This window comes from Chelonoidis abingdonii, chromosome 5 (genome assembly GCF_003597395.2).
Source record: "Chelonoidis abingdonii isolate Lonesome George chromosome 5, CheloAbing_2.0, whole genome shotgun sequence".
In the NCBI taxonomy this organism is placed as follows: Eukaryota; Metazoa; Chordata; order Testudines; family Testudinidae; genus Chelonoidis; species Chelonoidis abingdonii.
The window spans coordinates 55,049,547-55,072,072 of NC_133773.1; the positions used below are offsets into that span (position 1 = coordinate 55,049,547).

At 40.9% G+C, this 22,526-nt stretch overlaps 1 protein-coding gene across 6 annotated transcripts in view; it reads left to right on the top strand.

Annotated features, from left to right (window-relative positions):
- The window catches only part of IL15 (interleukin 15), a 72,362-nt gene that overhangs the window by 4,807 nt on the left and 45,029 nt on the right, over window positions 1-22,526 (top strand). For 5 of the 6 annotated variants that reach the window (XM_032768982.2, XM_032768979.2, XM_075066285.1 and 2 more), the window contains exon 2: window positions 16,039-16,168. The exons of the other annotated variant lie outside the window; for it this stretch is intronic. In XM_032768982.2, coding sequence (XP_032624873.1) covers window positions 16,120-16,168 — 49 coding nt within the window. In that variant the 5' untranslated portion in view covers window positions 16,039-16,119. The remainder of the gene's footprint in view (window positions 1-16,038; window positions 16,169-22,526) is intronic. 6 annotated transcript variants of the gene reach the window in all.

Consider the following 22,526-nt stretch of genomic DNA (forward strand, 5'->3'; position numbering starts at 1 on the left):
GATCCACAGGGCCCTGGGCTGGAACCCAGAGTAGAGGGTGGGCCTGGGTTCCTCCCAACTCCTGATCAGACACAGGAGGAGCTGACCCAGACTGTGGGTTCCACAAGAGGGGAAGATCACTGAGGTGAACAAATCTGCCAATAAGCGCAGGACCCACCAAAGTAGAGGAGGAACTTTGTCACACTATGCAAACTAAAATAATAGATGGAAGCAAATCTCATGCTTTGTGGTACAAACTGATAGAAAATCCCAACAAGCTATGATCTGCACTGTGCAACTGACGAGTTGCATTCTGAAGTTCACTAGCATTGCTCTGAAGTATTGGACATAAAATGGTCAGACTTGGTGTAGCAGTGTATTGTAAACAACTTTGCCTCTGAGATGTGTCCTCCCTCTTCAATTGACAACTGGCTTTGTGAGAATATGTGTAAGCAAATCTTGAAGCTGTACAGCAATTAATTTTATGCCAAACTTTAGAACTCTGCCACCACAACATCTTAAACAGTTATAAGTCTTCAATTTGTTCTGTAAATGTTGACTGCTCCCCTCTTCTATATGGTATGGAGAATGAAACCATAGAAAAGGAAGTAGGAGCTGTGCTGAACAGAAGCCTGGCTATGCTGCAGCATTTTCTTTTTCTCAATTTCAGTTATCTCTAGTGCTTCTTTGCTTATAATTATGGAGCTCAGCTTCATGCAGCCTGGATGTTGTGGCAGGGGAGAATGGGAGCCAAGGGAAAGCTCCCACTCACATGGGATATTGTCCTGTGGAACTTAGGGTTGCCAACTGTCTAATGACAAAAAACCAAACACCATTGCCCCACCCTCTGCCCCCCTTTCCCTGAGGTCCCACCCCTGGCCCTCCCCTTCCAACGCCCCACCTCACTCAATCCACTCCCCCCCCCCAGTTGTTCGCTCTCCCCCACCTTCCTTCACTTTCACTGGGCTGGGGCAGAGGGTGTGGGCTCTGGGTTGGGAGGTGGGGCTGAGGGGTTTGGAGTGTGGGAGAGGGCTCCGGGCTGAGCCTGGGTCAAGGGTTTGGGATGTAGGAGGGGCTGCAGGGTGCAAGCTCTGGCAGAGAGTTTGAGTGCTGAAGGATACTCAGGGCTGGGGCAGGGGGTTGAGGTGCAGGGGAGGGTGAGGGCTCTGCCAGAGAGTTTGGGTGCAGGAGGGGATGAGGGTTCTGGGAGGGAGTTTGAATGCAGGAGAGGGTTCCAGGTTGGGGAGGGGGTTGGGGTACAGGAGAAGGTGCAGAGTGCAGGCTCCAGCTGGGAGGTGCTTACTTTGGGTGGCTTGCGGTCGGTAGCGCAGCGGGGATAAGCCAGACTCCCTGCCTGCCCTGGCCTCACACTGCTCCCAGATGTGGTTAGCCCATCCCTGCAGCCCTTGGGGGCGGGGCAGGGAGCTCCACGTGCTGCCCACATCTACATGCACCACCCCTGCAGCTCCCATTGGCTGCAGTTCCTGGCCAATGGGAGTTGCAGAGTCGGAGCTGCGGGGGAGGCAGAGTGCAGAGCCACCTTTCTCTCTCTCCTCCCCCAGGGGCTGCAAGCCACTTTCGGGAGTGGCACGAGGCCAGGGCAGGTAGGGAACCTGCCTTAGCCCCACTGCGCTGCTGGAGTGTCCGCGCCTAAAATCTCCCAGTCTGGTTTCAGTAGCCTCTGGGAGATAGGGTCAGAAATCAGGAGGGTTGGCAATGCTAGTTGAACTTGTGTTGCAAAATGCATCTAAATTACTGCTTCTCAGAGACACTATGTAGGGAATATGGGTGTTTAGATTTCAGGGGGCAATAGTTGGCAAGGCAGAACCAGGGTTGTTAACTCTTGTGATTTTTTTGGCTGGGGCCCCAGCCAATCTACTAGTCAGGCTCCAGGCACCAGCGAACGAAGCAGATGCTTGGGGCAGCCAATGGGAAGGGGCGGCATGTCCAGGTTTTTGGCGGCAATTTGGTGGTGGGTCTCTCAGTTCTTCTCGGAGTGAAAGACCCACCGAATTGCCGCTGAGGAATGAACCGGCGCATTGAGCTGCCATTGATTGCTCCCCCCACCCATTTTCTTTTGTGATCGATGGGGCAGTTCCTCTGCTTCTCAACTCTCCTATCTTGCAACATCAGACCTGGGAAGGGACAGAAGGGGGAGAAGAAGGACCCTACTGCAGCTCACCTCAGGCCTGGGAGAGTGAGAAGAAGCTTCCTAGGAATTGCAGGAGGGGCAGGGATGAGGCAGCAAGGCAGAAGTAGGGGTGAGAACTCCTGCAACAGGGACCAAATGCTGAATATTTTTGGGAGCACTGGCAATGCTAATTGTCACATAGGCACAATGGGGATGGACAGGAAGCAGGGCTGCCCAGAGGATTCAGGGGCCCTGGAGCAAAGCAGGGGAGCTGCGGCATTTGTACTCACCTGACGGCGGTCCGGGTCTTCGGTGGCATTTCGGCGGCGGGAGGCCCTTCAGTCGCTCTGCGTCTTTGGCAGCACTGAAGGCCCCCTCCACCCCGCGCTGAAATGCCGCCAAAGACCTGGACCACCGGGCCAGGGCTCGCAGGGCCCCTGCGGGGCCCGGGGCAAGTTGCCCCACTTGCCTCTCCTCCCCCCACCCCTGTGGGCAGCCCTGGCAGGAAGAGGTCAAAAATCAAGACAGACCGAAATACATTAAAAATAATTTCATTTTGGTGGGTGGATGGGGGTCTTGCTCATGATTGTTTAATGTTTGAGGCTGGCAATACTGGGATTGTGCCTGTTTGTTTACTCTGTAAAATAATGAACGTATTATTTATTTAAAAAAAAAAAGATTCTGCTCTTGTGAATTTCAGCAGACTGCTTGCTTACAAAAATAGATGAGACATGCAACAGCTGAGGGCAAAAAGAGGCTTAATTTAACAACAAATAAAATTCTGATGCACAGTGTCTACAGAGACCAAGGACAATGTCATTGCAAATTAAAATAATACAAAAGAAGAAAAATAATGTTACACTAACTCATACTAACAAGGATATTTGAGTGTGCAGAGCTAAATATATATATATATATATATATTTATATATGGTTGGGCAGTTCTGCTTCTTGCTTTTCTATCCAGTGATATATTTGGTTAGTCTCTGTTAACTGAGCCATAGTTTCTCCACTTTGAATGATGACTCCATCTATAAGAATCATCATTTTTCCTGCCAGACATAATGAGTCTTATTTAAAACTCATCAGAGTTGGACCCAGGCCCTGTGGCTGCCTTCCTAATTTCTTGCACAAGTCAGCTGACTTTAGGAGATTTCAGAGAATGGAAGCATATGCTCTGCCATAACATATGAAACCATTCACTGATGTCAAAAACTGATGCAGTAAGTCTTAGCTGGAATTGATAAGAATACGGAAATGATTTCAAAAATTTCAGCAGCAGATTTGAGAATTACTGATTTGCAAAATACAATTGAGAAATATGAATGTTATAATGAATGATTTATATGGCTAACAACATCTCTTAGGCCAATATCCTCCACATTATGTTTACAAACAAGCAGAAAGCTCCTCTTGTTAAGACCTCTACCTCCAGGGCCATTGCCTCACTACTATTTCAGCCTGGCTGGCAGCAGAATAGTAAAAATAAACAATAAGTTTTTGTGGCTGAGTCAGAAGAAACAGGGGTCTTGGCCTGTAGGCACTCTCCTTCTACTGTCTCCATATGCCTCAACAACAACAACCTGAGTCCAACAAATTCTACAAGCACTATTCATATGCAAGTGAAGAAATAATTATATGCTACAAGGAAGGCACCCCTTTGGACAGCATGGAGGACAAAGTGGTAGAGCTGAAAAAAATTAATGTGAGATGAAAGACATTTCTACCAAAAATTTAGGGCATGTCTCATGTAGTAGCTGGAGCCTGCACTCTGCACCTTCTCCTGCACCCCAACCCTCTACCCCAGCCTGGAGCCCTCTCCTGCATTCAAACTCCCTCCCAGAGCTCTCATCCCCTGCTGTACCCAAACTCCCTCATGTAGTCCTGCAGCCCCTTAAGCATGTACATCACTGTAAACATCTGCCTAGTCCATGAAGTCAGTGGGACTACTCCCGTGGTTAAAGTGAACCATGTGTTTTCAGGACTGGCACTTTTAATTTGGAAACAGTGCCCCAGATGCATTTCTTTCCTGCCTAGGGCTGGGCACTTTGCTGGACCTGCAATTCGTTTCTCTCCCTTTCTGTCTACTAGGCTTTCTGGACTGGAATGACTGCTGTTTCTGTTCTCTGCACAACACATGGATTTCCTAGGTGGATGGCTGCACCAACAGTGAGGTGGTCATCAGAAACAGGACACTCAATTGCTACATTACAAAATGTGGAAATTTAGAGGTCAGCATATTTTCAGCAGCATTAAGGAAGGAATGGCTGCTCAAATTAGGTGCAAAACTGATTGCAGAATGACAGTTTTCGAAGCTTTTATATGACATACTATTCTAAAAGGTCAGCCAGATGTGGCCTTAAATAAAACGGGCTATTTATCACTGCAGACTTAACTGAATGCAACTGAAGAAGTGTTCCTGTCTTTAACACTCAGATGCCCAACTCCCAATGGGGTCCAATGCCAAATAAATCGGTTTTACCCAGTATAAAGCATATACAGGGTAAACTCATAAATTGTTTGCCCTCTATAACACTGATAGCACTGATAACACTGATAGAGAGATGTACAGCAGTTTGCCCCCCCCCCCCAGTATTAATACACACTCTGGGTTAATTAATAAGTAAAAAAGTGATTTTATTAAATACAGAAAGTAGGATTTAAGTGGTTCCAAGTAGTAACAGGCAGAACAACGTAAATTACCAAGCAAAATATAACAAAACACGCAAGTCTATGTCTAATACAGTAAGAAAACTGAATATAGATAAAACCTCACCCTCAGAGGTGTTCCAGTAAGCTTCCTTTTTTACAGACTAGTCTTCTTCTAGTCTGGGTCCAGCAATCACTCACACCCCCTGCAGTTACTGTCCTTTGTTCCAGTTTCTTTCATGTATTCTTGGGGGTGGAGAGGCTATCTCTTGAGCTAGCTGAAGACAAAATGGAGGAGTCTCTCAGGGGTTTAAATAGACTTTCTTTTGTGGGTGGACACCCCTCCTTCCCCGTGTAGAATCCCAGCTACAAGATGAAGTTTTGGAGTCACATGGGCAAGTCACATATCCATGCATGACTCAGAACTTACAGGTATCAGCCATGGTTCGCATGCTACTTTGAACATCCTCAAGTAGACTTCTTATGTGGATTGGAGTCTTCCAAGATCCATTGTTCGTTATGTGTTTCTTGACTGGGCAGAGATATGTTTACAGAGATATGTTACATGGCTGTAGCATAAAACATGTTCCAGTTATGTCATATACATTCATAAGCATACTTCCATAAAGCTTTATGGGGTGCACCGTCACAACATGCTTTTGCTTTGGTATGTTTGGTTGATTGTTTAGAGAAAAAGGTTGAAAGAATAGAAAGAGAGGCCTTAAAGATTAAAAAAAAAAAAAAAAAAAAGAGAGAGAAAGATTTGGTTAGGTTTAGAGGACAAAAAGAAAGAAAGATGATTAAATAGAAGAAAAATTATTTGGTTAGGTTTAGTGAGGTGAAATGATTTTAAAGACCTAGTTTGGCATGTTATAAAAGAATACAAAGAGAGACCTTAAAGAAAAATAAAGATTTTTGTTTTTAAATGGGTTAGTTTGAAAGAATAGAGGCAAGTTATTAAAGAAAAGAAAGATTTTTGGTTAGGTTTATTAAGGAGAGATTTTAAAGGATTAGTTTGGCAGGTTATTAAAGAATAAAAAACTGAAATAAATGTAAAATGTTTATTAAATATAAAGTTGGATTAAAAAGAACACATGGCAGAAAAAAAAGAATTTTATGAAGTGGAGACTGTTTAGTAAGCACATGGTAAAAAGTATAACAGTAGGTTAACAGGAAACCATTTAAAATATTAAATATAAGGGTAGGTTAAGAAAAGAGCATTGAGAAAGGTTAAATAAAAGAGAAACTTATAAAGATAGGGAAAAGAAAGGCAGTGCATGGATGAATCAGAGCAAGAGAGAGAGATCTTACCCTTGTGACTGTTCCTGGGGAAAGAGAGAGCTCCCAAGGCTTACAACCTGTCAGGCTAATTATCTCTGCCTTTGGGTCGGACCAATCGGATGTTGTTCTGTAGCTGCATTATAGAATACATTTTCTGGAACCAATCCTGTAGTCCCAAGATTTTTAAACAAGAGCCATCTCCCTCCCCTCCCCTCACTACCCCTCTTTAACTGCCTTATCTAAAAAAAACAGACCCCAAGCATCTTTTCTGCTATGTAATACTTTTACATAGATGTTTTAATAAAGGTTAAAACCATAAGCCCTTAGTAACAAACAGTTTTTAAAAGTTTTCCCTATGCTTTTGGTGAGGACAATTTGAAGCTGCAGCAAAAACAGCTTTGTTAGCCAGTGAATAAGAGAGAGAGAGGGCTGATAGATGCCCAGAACATAGAGATAAGATGTTTTTCTTTTCAGACTCTTGAACAAAAGCAAATAAAAGTTATATTAAGCTTTGTAAAGGAATAAAGCTCTATTTTATAATCACTTGAAAAGACAAGCCTATATGAAGACACATTCCTTCATTTAACATTTTTACAGGCTGTTTCAATTTTAAAAAAAGAGCATTCATAAACATCCCAGAGGTTTAGTAACAGCCACTTTATATTCCCCTTATTCTGTAAACCGGTGGATCATAGAGAAGAAGTTTGTTTCTTCCCCCACATTTTAACAAATACAAGTGAAAGTTATATTAACCTTTGTAAAGGAATAAACACTTCAAATAGGCTTGTCTTTTAAAGTAACAACTCTTCATTTAGCACTTTGACATATGCATTTCAATAAAAAATTAGCATTCAGAAACCATCCCAGGGTTAAAACCATGGACAAACTGTTTATAAGTAAATTATAATGATAAAAAGGTTTTTCCTTCTGTGTTTTAGACTAACATTGGTCATTTTTCAGTGAGGGCAATTTGAAGCAGCATGCTTTTGCTGCAAAGCCACTGTTAGCAAAAACAGCTTCTGTGAGGGAGTGGATCAGAGATAAGAAGGCTGCTGCTTCCCCCACTTTTTAACAAATACAAGTGAAAGTTTTATTAAGTTTTGTAAAGGAATAAACACTCTAAAAGGCAAGCCTATATGAAGATACAGCCCTTTATTTAACATTTTTACAGGTGTGTTTCAATAAAAAAGGAACTTGCAGAAACACCCCCGAATTAAAACTACAGAACCTTAGTAACAGCTAGTTTATATTCCCCTTATTCAGTAATCCAGTGGATCAGAGAGAAGTTTATTTTCCTCCCCACTTTTTAACAAATCCATGTAAAAGTTATATTAAGCTTTCATTTTCTTAACTTATAGATTTGTTTGATTTTTTTTTTTCTGTTGCATTATAAGAATGTCTTTGTTTTTAAATGTTTGCATCCCGTGTGCTGAGACACAGGTACAAGTTCCTGTGTTTGTTTTGGGTCCATAGATTTTATTAAAATAATACATCACAGGCTGGAGCTGTGGCTTTCTCTGTTTTAAAAACAGATAAGACTAATTAGGTTAGCCAGCAATCCATGTACTATAGTCTGCCTTAGCAATGCTCTAGGGGTCAACCCTTCAGTTTGCTTGTTGTTTTACACAGACTTCTTTCTTAACTTTTTAAACACTGTTAAAGTTTTAACAGATGGTGAGATTACATTGAAAGGCACTTTGTGAAAGTTCTAAAAAGTATTTTATGCCATTTACTGATTGTAAAAGACAAAAAACATCACTTTGTGACAGCATGAAGCTCAGAGAGAGCCTCTCTGAAGAACACCCCCCCTTGACTCCCCTCCCATACTTTTAACACTTGCTAAACATGCAGTGTTTCATTATATTAAATAAACGTTTTTTTAACATGAAAATACAGCATTATCTGAGATGTAACGTAACATGTCCTTTTTAAAGGATATTCTGTATGCAGTGAGGCCTATTTGAAGTATGTATGTTTGTTTTTTGTAAAAGTTCAACATGAAAAAGCAGTATTGACTAAGCTGTAACAAAACAAGGCCACTCTTAGGGACATTTGTAGAAGTTTAGTGAACTGAAAAGGCTTAAGATACTAGCCCATCCTTTTAAAAATAGTAGTTTTAAAGTACCAAAGCTGAACTGGCTAAGAATATGAAAACTGGCAGTTGAGTGGAGTTTACATATGTTTTTAATAAAAAAAAAAAAAAAAAAATTGTTTTTTAAAGTTTGGATTTATATAAAAAACAAGACAAAATTAGCTTATGTAAAAAAGTTAGCTTTTTTTTTTTTAAACAGAGATAAGGAGTTAGCGCCCTCTCCTTCACTTTCCCCTCTCTCCAGCCCACTTTCTTTCTTCTTTTCTAATGTTTTTTAAAATCTAAACTGAAGACAAACAAATTAAAAAAAAAAAAAAAAAGCACAGCCACAGTGATCAGGCCATGGGGTAAGAAAGCTGTTTTGAGTTTTAGGGGGAATGTTGATAACTCTTTTAGTGAAAGTTTGTAGGTAGTCATTCTGTGTTAGTTGTTATGCTTTAGCATAGGCAAGCAGTTGTCAGTCACCTGGGCTGTTCACACACAGCCTCTAGCATGTAAGCTGCTCCCAGCTATGTGAGTGAGCACTTTTGGCCAGCTGCTGCTTGGATTGTGGAACTGAATGACTGTAACCAATATCTCCGGTCCCAGACACAAACCTAGGAACCTCTGTCCTGCAGTGTCCAGTTATGCCCGCTGGATGCAGCAAGCTTATATGAGTTTGTTAATTTAACAAAGAAATTGATACATACCAGGCTTGTTATCCCAAGGGGAATCTCTGACACAATCCACACCAAATGCACTGCTTCAGGTAGAATAAACAAATTTATTAGCTACAAAAGATAGATTTTTAAGTAATTATAAGTCAAAGCATAACAAGTCAGATTTGGTCAAATGAAATAAAAGCAAAACACGTTCTAAGCTGATCTTAACACTTTCAGTGCCCTTACAAACTTAGATGCTTCTCACCACAGGCTGGCTGGTTGCCAGTTACTTGGCGGTGGTGTCTGTAAATGGAGGTAGAAGAGAGAGAACATGGCAAATGTCTCTCCATTTTATCATGTTCTTTGTTCCCTCTTGGCTTTGTCCCCCTGGCCCTTCAGAGTGAGGTGAGCATTACCTCATCGTAGTCCCAAACTGATCAAGGGAAGAGGGGGGATTCATTTCAGAGTCCAATAGATCCTTTGTTGCTGCCTAGGCCAGTGTCCTTTGTTCCTGTGAGTCTGGCCTGGGTTTGTCCCAAACGTGCCCTGATGAGGTGTGAACTGTCCCTCAGGTTATAATTCCTCCCTCCCAGACATTTGTCCACCCATTTGTAAGTACTGCTAGTCAAAGAACCCCATTAATTTTGTATTACATGTTCATATTATAGCTATAGAAAAGGCTTGCTCAAAGCTTTCACCCACGAAAGCTTATGCTCCAATACGTCTGTTAGTCTATAAGGTGCCATAGGACTCTTTGTCACTTTTTAAATATCATTACTCTAAAATTCTGTCACTGGTCATTCTGAGAGGAAATATAAGAACAGCCATACTGGGTCAGACAAAAGGTCCATCTCGCCCAGTATCCTGTCTTTCAATAGTCGCCAATGCCAGGTGCCCCAGAAGGAATGAAGAGAACAGGTCATCATCAAGTGATCCCTCCCCTGTCGCCCATTCCCAGCTTCTGGAAAACAGAATAATTTACAAAGTTTGTTTCAATTTCCCCCCAATTTTTCCATACCAAGCCTCTAGAAAAAAATGGGGGAAAAAAAGCCCAGTTTTGTTCTGACAGTTTCCAGATTATTTCCAGAACCTCACTTATCTAGCTGTGTTGCCTGTTGTCCTTCACCATGATCACTGTGCTGGTCAAGGCTGCAGTGTCTGGGCCATTCTCCTAGCCTCCTTCTGAAGCCGATCCTCTAACTCTAGATTCAGGCTGTATGTAGGTCTCCTAAAAGCAGCAGCAACAGAATGTGCTTTCACCTAAGCTCTCTTCAGCTCCATTCCTGTGCCAGCCAATTGGCCCAGGTGGCCTCTCCCAACTTGGGAAGGGCAGAGCTCCCTCTATGCCATGGCATTACTGTCCTCCCCCGTGAGAGGTAGTCTGGCAACAGGAAGTTAAGGGTGGGATTTCCTTCTCATCCTCTAATCAATCAGGGCTCTGGGGCCATCTCTCTTTTCTGCCTGCCCACCAATCAGTCAAGGATTGTAGGGGTCGGGGTGGCCCTTTCACATTGTAGCCATGTGCATCTAGAAAGTGGGGGTTCCACAAGTGTTTCTGCTGTAACCCTTCTGCCAGGTGGTGGAGGCAGCAAAAATGGTTGGGTTCAATATTAGGGGATCAGAACCGCCTAGAACCAGCTTGAGACCCCACCCAGATATCTGGGAAAGCGAGCCACCACCCCAGGTGCCTCTAAGAGGCAATACTTCCCCACTCACAAGCACTAAATCTATGTATAACAAAAGTAAACTTATTAAAAGGCGAGGGTGTGGCACATTAACTTGGGGAAACACCAGCACAAGATTCATAAGTAAGCAAAAAATAAGTAAACATCCACCCCACAGTATCTTGGGCAGTCATCCTTTGCCTCAGTTTCTGACATTGCTAGGTGAAAGTCTGATGGATGAAAATCCCTTTAACATACCACTCCTCCATTTCCCCTCCACTGCAACTCACTTATGGTTGGTTGTCTGAGGTCAGCGAAGTCCCAGAATGCCTCCATCACTGCCGCTGCTGCTTCTGCTGCCCCCTGGCATTACTGGCCCCTCTGTCACTGCCTGCTAGTGATGCTGCCGCTTCTGTTGCTGCATGCTGCTACTGCCTCTGCCACAATTGCTGCCCGCTAATCTCGCTGCTGTCTCTGCTTGCTGTTGCCTTTAGTTGCGATGCCATGTGCTGAAGCTCCACCACTTAGCCCTGTTCTTAGTGATTCCAGGTCTTTGTGATTTGCCTGCTAGTGGGGAACCTCAGTGTTTCTTCCTCTGCATTGCTTTTCACCATGACACCGTCCCCAAACCAGCTCTAAGGCTCAGCCTCCTAGGCTAGCTCATCAGTGATCTCAGTTCTAGTGGTCACTGAGAAGAAATAAGGCCTCTCAATTGAGTCAGAGCAGCTCTGTCTTTAAACACTGGAAGAGGAGAATCAAATAGCATCTAGAACTCCTTTAGAGGAGTCTACAGCACCAGGTAGGAACACCTATCCCCACCCACTCTTTCTTTCACTTGGATTTGGCATCGTTTCCACCCCTATCCCCAGTCACTTGGTGAGTGAGGTTAACATTAGTTGGACCCCACCCCACTAGGGCATATTAAATTCGGTTCAGCTGCTCTTTTATTCATACAATAAGGATAACATTTCAGTATCCCTTCATCCAACGCTAAGGTGACTTTTAACCCCAAACTAGTCAAAATTGATCACTTCAGCAAACTAGGACTGCCTGCTGATCATCTAGGCAAAGTAGGTGTGTCTATGCAAATACGGTCTGGTCTGGAGGTCTTTTCCCCTAGTTCACCAATAGATGGCGGAGCTCATTCAGACTGTAGCTTACACTATATTTAAGCCATTTGCTGCAGTCTCAGTCTTCCAGTCATTAAATTAAGTGCCAATGTAAAATCGGGGATGAGAGGATAAAGCTTAAGTATTTTTTTTTTATTAAGAAGTTGGTGAAAAGCAGCAATATTTGGAAGTCAGTCATTTGGCAGCAGGAGAGGTACTGAATAACAGGGTTTCTCAAACAGGGGTTGTCGCTTGTGTAGGGAAAGCCCCTGGTGGATCGGGCTGGTGTGTTTACCTGGCCCATCCACAAGTCCGGCTGATCGCAGCTTCCACGGATCGCTGCTCCAGGCCAATGGGATCCGCTAAAGCTAAGCTGTGATGAGCTGTATAAGTGGCTGGGAAGGAGAAAAGACCAGCTACAAACTTGCTAAGGCAAGATGATGAAGAGTGTGAATGAGTTTTCTCATATTAGAAATGAACATAGAATACTGTAAATGCAGAGTGACTCAGCCAAGTCTGGAGTGATTTGAATGAGTGAAGAGAATTCAAAGGAGGAATTAAAAACATGTAAAATGAATTGGGGCATGATAGAGTGCATACAGGAAGAAGAGGCTGTAGAGGCACTTAGGAAAATGGAAAAGAAGAAAGCACCTGAGCATGATGAAGTACCAATGGATTTGTTGAAGTTATTGGGAAAGGAAGGCGTCAAGTAGTTTACAAGTCTCTTCAGTGATATTCTTAAGAAAGAAAATGTCAGATAAATGGCATAAAAGCTTTGTGGTGACTATTTTTAAACATAAAGAAGATATTAAACTGTGTGCTCATTATCACCAAATTAAGCTGACAACAAACACTATGAAAGCATAGGAGAAGATTACTGAAAAGTGTCTGAATAGAACAATTGAAATTTGGAAGGGTCAGTATGGATTTAGGCTGGGAAGGAGTATATTTGATGCTATATTTGGTCTATGAATCCTCATGGAGAAGCTCAGAGAAAAGAGGCAGCAACTGAGTTTGGTCTTGTGAACTTGGAGAAGGTGTACAATCACACACCAAGAGAAGTAGTTTGGTGGAGTTTTGTGATGGAGGTGTGCCAGAAGCATATGTCCATCTTGTCCAGGATATGTATGATAGAGTGACTACCATAGTCAAAACTGAATGGAGCTATAGCCTTTTTGGTTTGCGGTTGTCATGGATGTAACAAGTGAGAATATCCTAAGAGAGCAGCCTTGGAATATGCTGTTCACTGGTGATTTAGTGATTTGTGTAGAAAATTGTGAGACCCTGCAAACCAAATTTGAACAGTGGCAACACAGTTTTGAGCAGGTGGGACTTAGGGTGAATTTTGATAGGATTGAGGCTTTCATAATTGAGGGAGGACGACCCACAATAAAGGATGTTACAGGCAGAGAACTTAGAAGAGTGAAAGAATTTAAATACCTAGGATCAGTGGTTGCTGACAGTGGTGCCTTACTGAGTGATACCCAGCATCATACCAAAGCTGCTTGGTGCAAATGGCAGGAGTTGACCCCCAGTTGTCTGTGATTAAAAATATGCCAGTAAAGTTACTATAGAGTGTATAATACTGTATTTCAATCCATCCCAATATATGGAACAGAGACTTGGCCAGCCACAAGAAAAGATACATGTACTGGATACCACTGGACTGTAGAGAGACTAATTTGCATGACAGATAGGTGTACAATCATGAGTCTTGGAGAGTTTTATAGCCTTTTCCCAACTCTGAATAGGGAAACTGCAGGAAAGAAGTGCTCTTGTGGTTATAAACCCTGTTGCTTCTGTCCCACAAAGCCTGATCACCCTTCTCTTCGTATCGCATCCATCCAGCTTCTTTTCCCAGCCCTCCTCTCCCTGCCAGTTCCTGTCTCATTCTCCCTCCCTATCCCAAATATCTCTGTCTCCTGCCCAATTCCTACACTCATCTCTCAGTATCCAGGTCCTTCTCCATGCTGGTTGTGTGCCAGCAAGGAGTTCAGTGAGAGCACAGGAGAGAGAATCTCCTTTCTCTGAGTTCCAGAGTCTCTCACCACAGTGCTCCTAACTTCCAGAAGGAACAATTGCAGGGAAAGCCTCACTCAGCCCTGGAACTCTGGATGGAATCTTTGGAGAATTTAGGTAGCAAGCTCCAACAAACCTCTACTGAGCATATGCAAACTGATTTTTAAAGGCTTACAACTTTGCCGAATTTGGGCAAATTTTCCATGCAGTCAAATTTCAAATCCTTGCTCAGAAACATGGGCTGCTACAGCTTTTCAGTGAAATCACTGTGAGAATTTAAAATTAGTCAAACAATGCATTTTTCCCTAATTTTGTTCTTGGAAATGTTTGAGCCATTTTTGATGAAACTTAAAAAAGAATCAGTCAGTCTGAGGCAGTCACTTAGCATGGAAATTTTCAGTCCAGATGGTTAAAATTTGGCCAAGTTATAAGCAATGGACAACCAGATCTTACAATAGAAAGAGTTAGGCAACTTTTATCTATAGCCATCACTTTCTTTGGGCCTGCTTCCATTGAATTCAATGGCAAAAGCCACTTGGGAACCCAATTTTATTCCCTTCAAACCAAAGAGTAGAACTGGTAAAGTGCTTTAATCAGTATTTTGGTAAATGATATAATAGTATTATATAGTAATTTGTTTGCTAGATTTGTTGTAGCTATTTATATTGAAAATAAAATACAAGTATTAATTATATAAATATTTGTTTTACAGAAAGCTTTAGGTCTCAGAGTATTGGGTATTTTGTTTTTGTAGCTATTATGGTTAAGAAAGATTTATTAAAACATTGAATTGTTATTTGCTTTTGGTTGTAACATATCTAGCCAACAGAAAAAGTTCTTCTCTAAAAGTACATGGGAAAACTATGCTATCTGACCTCAGGCCATAGAAAGAAAGTGATGAATTACTTGACTGGATCGTTCTGCCCTTGTGGTAGATTTGGCAAACTTCTCTATGGCCAGTTTCAATTTATTAAGCTCCCCTTCTCCAGGTGCAGCATGCTGTGCAGGTGTGCCTAATTGGCACTGCCTCAGTGCAGGGATTCTTGTTGGGCTTGCTGTCAGTGGGATGGGGGCCTTTCCCATCACACCCTGTTAGCAGCAGTTTGGACTTTGTGATTAAGCCTAACCATAAAAAACAGCTGGTACAAGTTAAAGGGACTCTCTCAGGCAGAGCTGTAACTAAGCATTTTAGCGCTAGGGCAAGCAAGCCTAGTAGTGCCCCCTGCCAGTTTTTTCATCATTTTTCTGCCCCATTCAGAGATGACCATAACTGTTGAGGGGGGGTGGACACAATTTAAAGGTTCTGGGGGGCATGTGACTGCCCACTGAGGTTTTCAAACTGTTGGGCATGCCCCATTAGGGGGTGAGTGGCCCTGTTTGGTGGGACTTTGGGATGAAGTGCCACTTCCATTCCCTGACTCCCCTCGGTGACCCAGTGTGCCCCCCACCCATACACACATCACCTCTGGCCCTGTTTTTCCACCCCTGTGACTTTGAGTCCTGGGTGGCTGCCTTGCTCGCCCCACTGTGGTTACAGTTCTGGTCTCAGGTGAAATGTTGTCCATATTTTACTTTTTGTAAAATGAGCTTTTACAGTACTTAATTAGAAATATTCCATATATGTTGTTTAAATTAAAATGGCAACAGATTTTTTTAAACAAACATTCTCCCAAACACTTGTGCAAGTGCACCAGAACCCAAGAGTGCAAAAACCAAAAGCTGACTCTAAAACAGAAACAAAATTTTCTAGTTTACTTTCATTGTGTTAGTTGAGACAAATGTAATATAAAAGGGAATGGACTGTTAAGAGGACAGTAAGAGATACTAGTTGGGCAGCTGTCATATTGCCACCCCACTACAGAAGCACTGCTTAAATAAAGCTGGGGGGAAAAATGATGGGTAGCTTCTTAAGAACTAACTGGCCTTCCTGCCATGCGTTGATAATTACTTAATGTACTTTGTTTTTAGCTTCTTTCATAATATAGGAGTTTTCCTACATCTGCACTGTATATATGTCTGTGCAGGGGGCAAGTGTGTGTGTGTACTTGTGCATGCACAAAAAGCAACGTTTCGGTTTTGTTAGGACAACACTCCTACCATTGCATCAAGCATGGAACTCTTTTGACATTAATGGTACTAGTACTGCTCCTTTTCTAACTTAGCTTCAGTCTCTCTTGTGACTTGTTGTTATCAATCAAAAAAAAGAGACTCCACCAAAACACCCTTTTCCAAAAAACCCAACATACTTTAGCATTCAAAGATGACAGAAGCAAGATGGGTCTCCGGCACTGAATGGATAAATGGAACCTTTTAAAAGTCCATGTCTTGTTTTTCAAACATTTGGAGGATTTAAAGATGACTTACAAAATTTCAGCAACTTTAACTATATGTGCTGAATGCCCCCAATAGTTGTAATGTTCTAAATGCCTTTCAGCCCAACATTAAACCTACTGGGTTTTTTTTCCACCTCTAGGTCCTCAAAAGAACTTTTCTGATGTAGCTAATCTGCTTCTGATTTGAGTGATGTCCCAGCAGGCACCATGCTGGTGATGGCATGGCCACCATGGAACTCTATTGGAGCACGGCACTGGCTAGGGACTCAGGTAAGTCGCATTTGTTACAAAGGTTTAAGTATATTTTATGTTCCAAATGGTATACAGTAATTAGGAGATATATTTCAACAGTTCCAATCCTACACTTCTATGATACTTTAAGTTCAAAACTTTAAATTAATCCTGATTTTTTAGATGACAAAATTGGTTCTCTTGTGTTTTTTCACTCCCTATTATCCATTCTTACCAAAATTATTCAAAGAATGCTGAAGGTTCGTAAGTTTATGTAATTGCTATTTATGTTCTTTATTTAGCACAGCAACGTCTAGTATCAGTTTTATTTCTTTCTAGTTCACAGGTTTGTTATTTAATAACTGTCATGATCATTACATTGCTGACCCTAAGCCAAAGGGTATTTGATGGAGGGAAAACAGCAACTGAAGTTATTGCTGCCATTTTCCTTTTGTCCTGTATGGACATATAGTGCTGTGCATTTATTTCAGAATGATGCAGTATGAGTTTGAACTTGTGCATGTGCAAAAGTGGCGATTTTACATGGTTTATAACTTGGTAAAATCTGGATGGATTTTCATTGGGACAGTGAATGGTTGGCCACAGAGCTATTTCTCTCTCAAACTTCAGGATCCTGTTTCAAACCACTGAGATGCTAGAGCTGTTCAAAAGATGGTGGTAATTTTATTTTTTAACGTAGCCAAAACTAGCTATTTTTCATTGACCTCTTTCTTGAAAACAGTGACACTGTTTTTGATTAATCCTCCCTTTTCTCCCTGCCCTCCCAAAAAAAAATGAACTTGAGGCAGTCTGCAACCATGGAAAACTGCATCCTGAAAGGTTAACATTTGTCAAAATTATAAATAATTGAAAATAGGGGGATCATGGAAATGGTTAGGCAACCTTATAACAGACATCGTGATTACTCTGTGTGCAACATCTCTCAGCAATGTTCTGAAGCCGTATAGTTTCCAAGCAAACTGTGGGAAGTTGGATATTGTCAATATTTGGAGGAGAGACTTCCAAGGAAAATCAGAGTGATGCAAGTAGTGGTATGTTAGTGATTCAGCAGTTGCTTTTTTTTCCTCTGACTGTTCTGATCCAGAGACCAAGTATATTATTAAACTGCACAGTGCTATGAAAAGTACTTGTTTCATGTTGCAACAGAAAAATCTGCTTGTCCCACTTTTGGGTTTTCAACATCTCATGATACTTTTTGCAGAAGTAGAACTATTAGCCTTAAATGTCCTGGCCAAACTCCCGTCTAGCTACAATAATAACATTCTGCCTCCCACATCAGCCAGTTAAGCCAGTTTTGCAGCAGCCAGAGAAGGGACCAAAGATTTGGCTGTTTCCTTCAATTCATATCCCTAAATTGCTGTGTGACAATGCTGTGTGTTACTACCAGTTGAATTTTTCCCTAGAGATAGCTACCTTTCAATGGTGAGATGATTTCAATATCTCCTACCTCTCTCTAAGAGGTATTATGGAATATAATTAATGGCTGTAAAATTCTTCCACAGACTTTTTGACTGAAGGTACTAAATAAATGTAAAATAATATATTTAATAGACTTTATCTTTGAACCTGCAAGTCTGATCATTTTGTTTCTCACAAAAAGAGACTTTCTTCCATTATCCTTTCTCACATAAAGATATTTTCCCCCTTCTGTCTCCTACCCTTGCTTCAACTCCAATTTAGTATACTGTCATAATTATGCTCGTTCTAGAATTTTCTGACATACTGTAGCTGATTTTAAACCTTCCAAGATAGAACTTTCTGGTGTTACTGAATAGTTACAATTCTAATGCTGTCTGAAATATACGGTGAACTCCAATTTGCATCATGACGTTAATGCAGTCAAGGGGGAGATGACCAACATACATACGGAAATTAATATGACTGAATCATATTAATCCTCAACAGTACTTTCCACCTCATGTACAGTTGTCAACTTAATTTGACTGCTATGGACTAGCATTTTGTATAATTCCTTACTCATTTCTTGATTTACAGTAATTAGTTCAGATTGATCTATACCAGAAAAATTAATTAGTAATATTTTTGGATTCTATTACCACATTAACTAAAAGTCAGCTGTACGCCACCCTCGTTCCCTAACCATCACTCCTCTGTCCCTTCCTGTACAGAAGACTACATGATCATAATGATGGTTAAAGAGGAAATGTTTGGTGTAAATTCAGAGCCTATTTTGGCCCTGTGACTATTAAAAGGGTTTGATAGTTTGACAAGTGAGGATTGCAGAAGACCTCTAATTGATATATTGATGAGATATGTTTGCTATAGAGCCTGATAAATTGGTCTGCTTTATCTAGCTAAAAGAGGAGAGCTGCTGGGTTGCGGTGGGCTCTGCTCTATGGAGAGAGATTGGAATTGTTGCGGCCTTGGAACTGGGATTGCTGTTAAATGATCTCTGGATTCTCAGGGAAGTTTATGACCTCAGATGTTTTCTTAACATTTCTTTATGGGAAAGAAAGGTTAGTGAATTGTTTCACACGTTGCATGCCTTAGATGACACCCTACTGTAGGAGCCCTAAAAGCTTGAAAAAACATATCATACATTTATCCAGAAAGGAGAATATAGTGCTAGAGATTAGCAAACAAGATTCAAATGGCAAATGTCCTCCTTTTAAAAATAAATGGGGCTGGCTGATCCAGTAAAAGAGTGATGGTGTTCTGCCCTGGGCTTTGAAAGTTAATGTGTATTCTTAAGATGATGTAAGCAAGCGAGGATTAATTATGAGAAAGTTCCTTGGTTCAAACAGTTCATTTAAAAAGTGAATTGCAACACTGGATTTGCAGAAATCTTGTAACAATGAGGACATGTTAATCCTTTATATAATTTCGTTCTGTATGCCATTTGAGCAATCTATTCTTCCTCTAGTATTTACATACAATACATTTCATTACTTGCTCATTCACAAGATATATATCCACCTTTGCTGCAGTCTGGAATTTGTTTAAATGAAATGATATCTTCTGCTGTTTAGAGATTTGCACCTATCCGAGAAATCTGGACATATAATTTTGCACACATGCTATAATTCTCACTATTTCAGATATTTTCCCTGTGTGTGTGTTACGTGCCTGAGTGCTTTACAGGGACGAGACACACACACACACACACACACACAGTGATATGGCTTTTAATGAAGGTAAAGAAAACACACCCGCAACGGGGACTCTGCATGTTGCTAACTCAAAGTGGGGAACGAGTCCAAAGCAGCACAACAATTTCTGGTAAATATAACTTTATGGTAATAGCATGTAAAGCAGCTCATACATAGGCATGTGGGAGCTTTTCCCACAGCTGGGGCTATCTCTTATGGCAAAAGGCCAAGCTTTCCCAAACACGCAGGGCTTCCCAGGCTAAGCGATTCCAACCGGCTACATACAGCATGCACTAGTACACAGCAACCTTTAATAACCTGTCCTTGAGAAGGCGAACAGCCCTAACTAAAACCGTAACAAAATCTTCCGCAGTCCCTTACAGTGTGCTTGTTTGGTGTGGTTTCTTTAAACAGTCTGGACCCTCTCACTGCTGAGAAGGTGCTTATCTATGTAATTAAGAGTATAGTTGCTATGTATTAGACCTGGCATTAAATGGAGAATGAGACAAAGGGCTCTGTCAGGCTGCTGTCAGATATCAGCATGTCTGGTTGTGAGTTACTGATTCTCTTTTCTCTCTTATTTAAAATATTAAGTCTGTTTAAAAATAGATATACAGTTCTAACATAGCTACTATTGGCATTATTCCCTGGACAAATATATTCATAGATCAGTTATTAGCTAATCCCACAAATCAGACAAAACAAAACAGACAAAAATATTTGAAGTAAATTGTCCCTTTTAAGATGAAGGATGGAATTTTCAAAAGCTCTTAAGTGACTTGGGAGCGCAAGTCCCATTAAAATCACCCAAAACCTTTAAAAACAGACTAACAAATAGTATTGTCATATTTTATATTAATCTTATATTATTTGTATTGTGGTAGGGCTTATATGCTGCAGAGATGAGGGCTCAATTATACTAACACATAACAGAAGCATGCTCACTGCCCCCCCAAACTTATTACTTTCACAAATTGAATTCCACTCCCTGAATATAATTTATGCATGGTATCAACTCTTTTTTTTTAAATCAATGTTTTGAAAATATGCTATATTTAATTATGGAGGCCTTGGAACTGAACCTGTAGTCTAGCGTCACAACCATTTCACACTTAAAGCTGCAATTCACACCTTTGTTACATATGGAAAATATTCTGTAACCTCCCCAAATTTACAGCACTTTCTCTGTAAGCTAAAGAATGAATGAATTTTCAAGATTTTATAAGTAATTAAGGTGAAAGCCCATGCTATTGTACAGGTGTAATTCATACAGTTTAAAAACCCCAAAAAATATCTGAGTACTTAAAAAGTGGACAGTAACAGACCACAAATCTTGGTGATAAATAAACATGGTGATATTTTAAACAAAAAGAGCTCTAAACATGCTTGTAACTGTTTCCATTGCTTCACCCTGACTCAACAGACAATCTAGGCTTCAGAGTGACACACGAAGTGACAGTCCTGGAATTTTTTATATAAATCTCTCAGTTAGAGTTAAACTTAATTAAACACTGGGTTTTTAAATAAATTTATCATCTGCATCAGAGTTTTCTTGGTTTCAAATGATAGCAATAGTAGAATAAAACAGACTCTTCAAACATTCTCGATAGTTAAAATTGATTACAGTTTCATGCATAGGTTATATTTAAAGAGATTAAGGTATAATTAAAGTTTACATTATTAACAATTTTTGTATCAACTTGTTATAAGCTACAGGCAGGGTCAGTTCAACAGCTCAGGTAACACGTAAGATGGGCTACTGTGATATCAGAAGTAACTAAACCAATTACTATCCTTTATCTAGAGCTAATTTTCATGCAACAATTCTGTTGGTTGTAATGGCTCAAAGATACAAGGGAGAGTGTACAGTTTACCTGGCCCAGCTGTCAGTGCTCTTTAATAGTTCTGTAACAGCATACTAATTTGAGCATCAGTGCTTGAAAGATGACTTCTTATTACTCTTCTGCCTCAGCTCTGCTATGCACCAAGGCAGCCCTGCTAGGGAAACTGAACTAGAAACATTGGGGGTTGGGGGAGCCCTAGATTTGGCTCATCATTGCCCTTCCTTTCACACAGTTTCTGTCTCTGTAATATCACCCTTTAAACCCAAAAATCAATTGCAAATTAAAGGACAGATTAACCACTACATTCCAGTTGCTTTGCACTGCTTTGAAGATGCAAAGCAGCTGTATATCCAGTTTTACTGGCCAACAAGCTCTTTTACTCTGGTACATTTTGCCCTTAAAAGTTAAAAATATTGAATAATATATTTAAGGTTGATACTACATATTTCAAAGCTGGGACCCCAGACACAAAATGCTGCAATCATAATCATATGGCTATTGCATGGTATCAATATAGGGCAGAATTAAATTGTGTAACTCTTGGTTTTAGGCTAACTGCAGTCTCTCTGTAATGTTTTTACTCTTAAATTACTAATACATATTCTCAATCTTAACTCTATTTTAATGTAGGCTTTTTTGTATGGGACTAAATTACTGTCACCGGGGATGCAATCTGAGTAAGGCTATCCAACCATTTCACCTTATTTCGAGAACACTGCTTTTCCAGTATTAAAGTTATAATTTTTTGTCACCATTAATCATGTATATGCCCAGGTTACATTCTTAAAGCCCCAGTTTAGAATTCAAAATTATCTTGACAAACTGGAGAAAAGGTCTGAAATACACAGGATGAAATTCAGTAAGGACAAATGTGAGTCCTAAACTTCGGAAGGAATAATCAATTACACAAATACAATATAGCCTTTAGATTTTGGGAGCAGATCTTGACCTGAGAATTTGGTCAGCAATGATTCTGGGAACATATGGTAAGGGACTTCACTTTGAACCAAGTCCAGTTTGATAAGTTTTAATACTAAGATGTATTTTATTTTTATTTTTCTTGTAACCATTTCTGACTTTAATGCCTTATACTTGTACTCCCTTAAAACCTATCTCCTTGGAGTTAAATAAACTTGTTTTATTCTTTAATCAAAACTAATCCAGTGTTGTGAACTTTGTGGGTAACTCCTTGTAGCAAACTGTTGTATATTGACCGCTCTAGAGGGGCAACAGAACTAATCTATGTGGACTGTCCAGGAGAGGACTGGACAGTGCAGAACACACATTTTGGGGGGAAATCTAGGACTAGGAGTGTGTTGGGGTCATTCTGCAAGTGGAAACCAAGGCTAGTGGAAGCCAGAGTGTAACTGATGTATGGCTTACAGGCTACAGCTATACACAAACACGCAAGGCAGTAGCAGC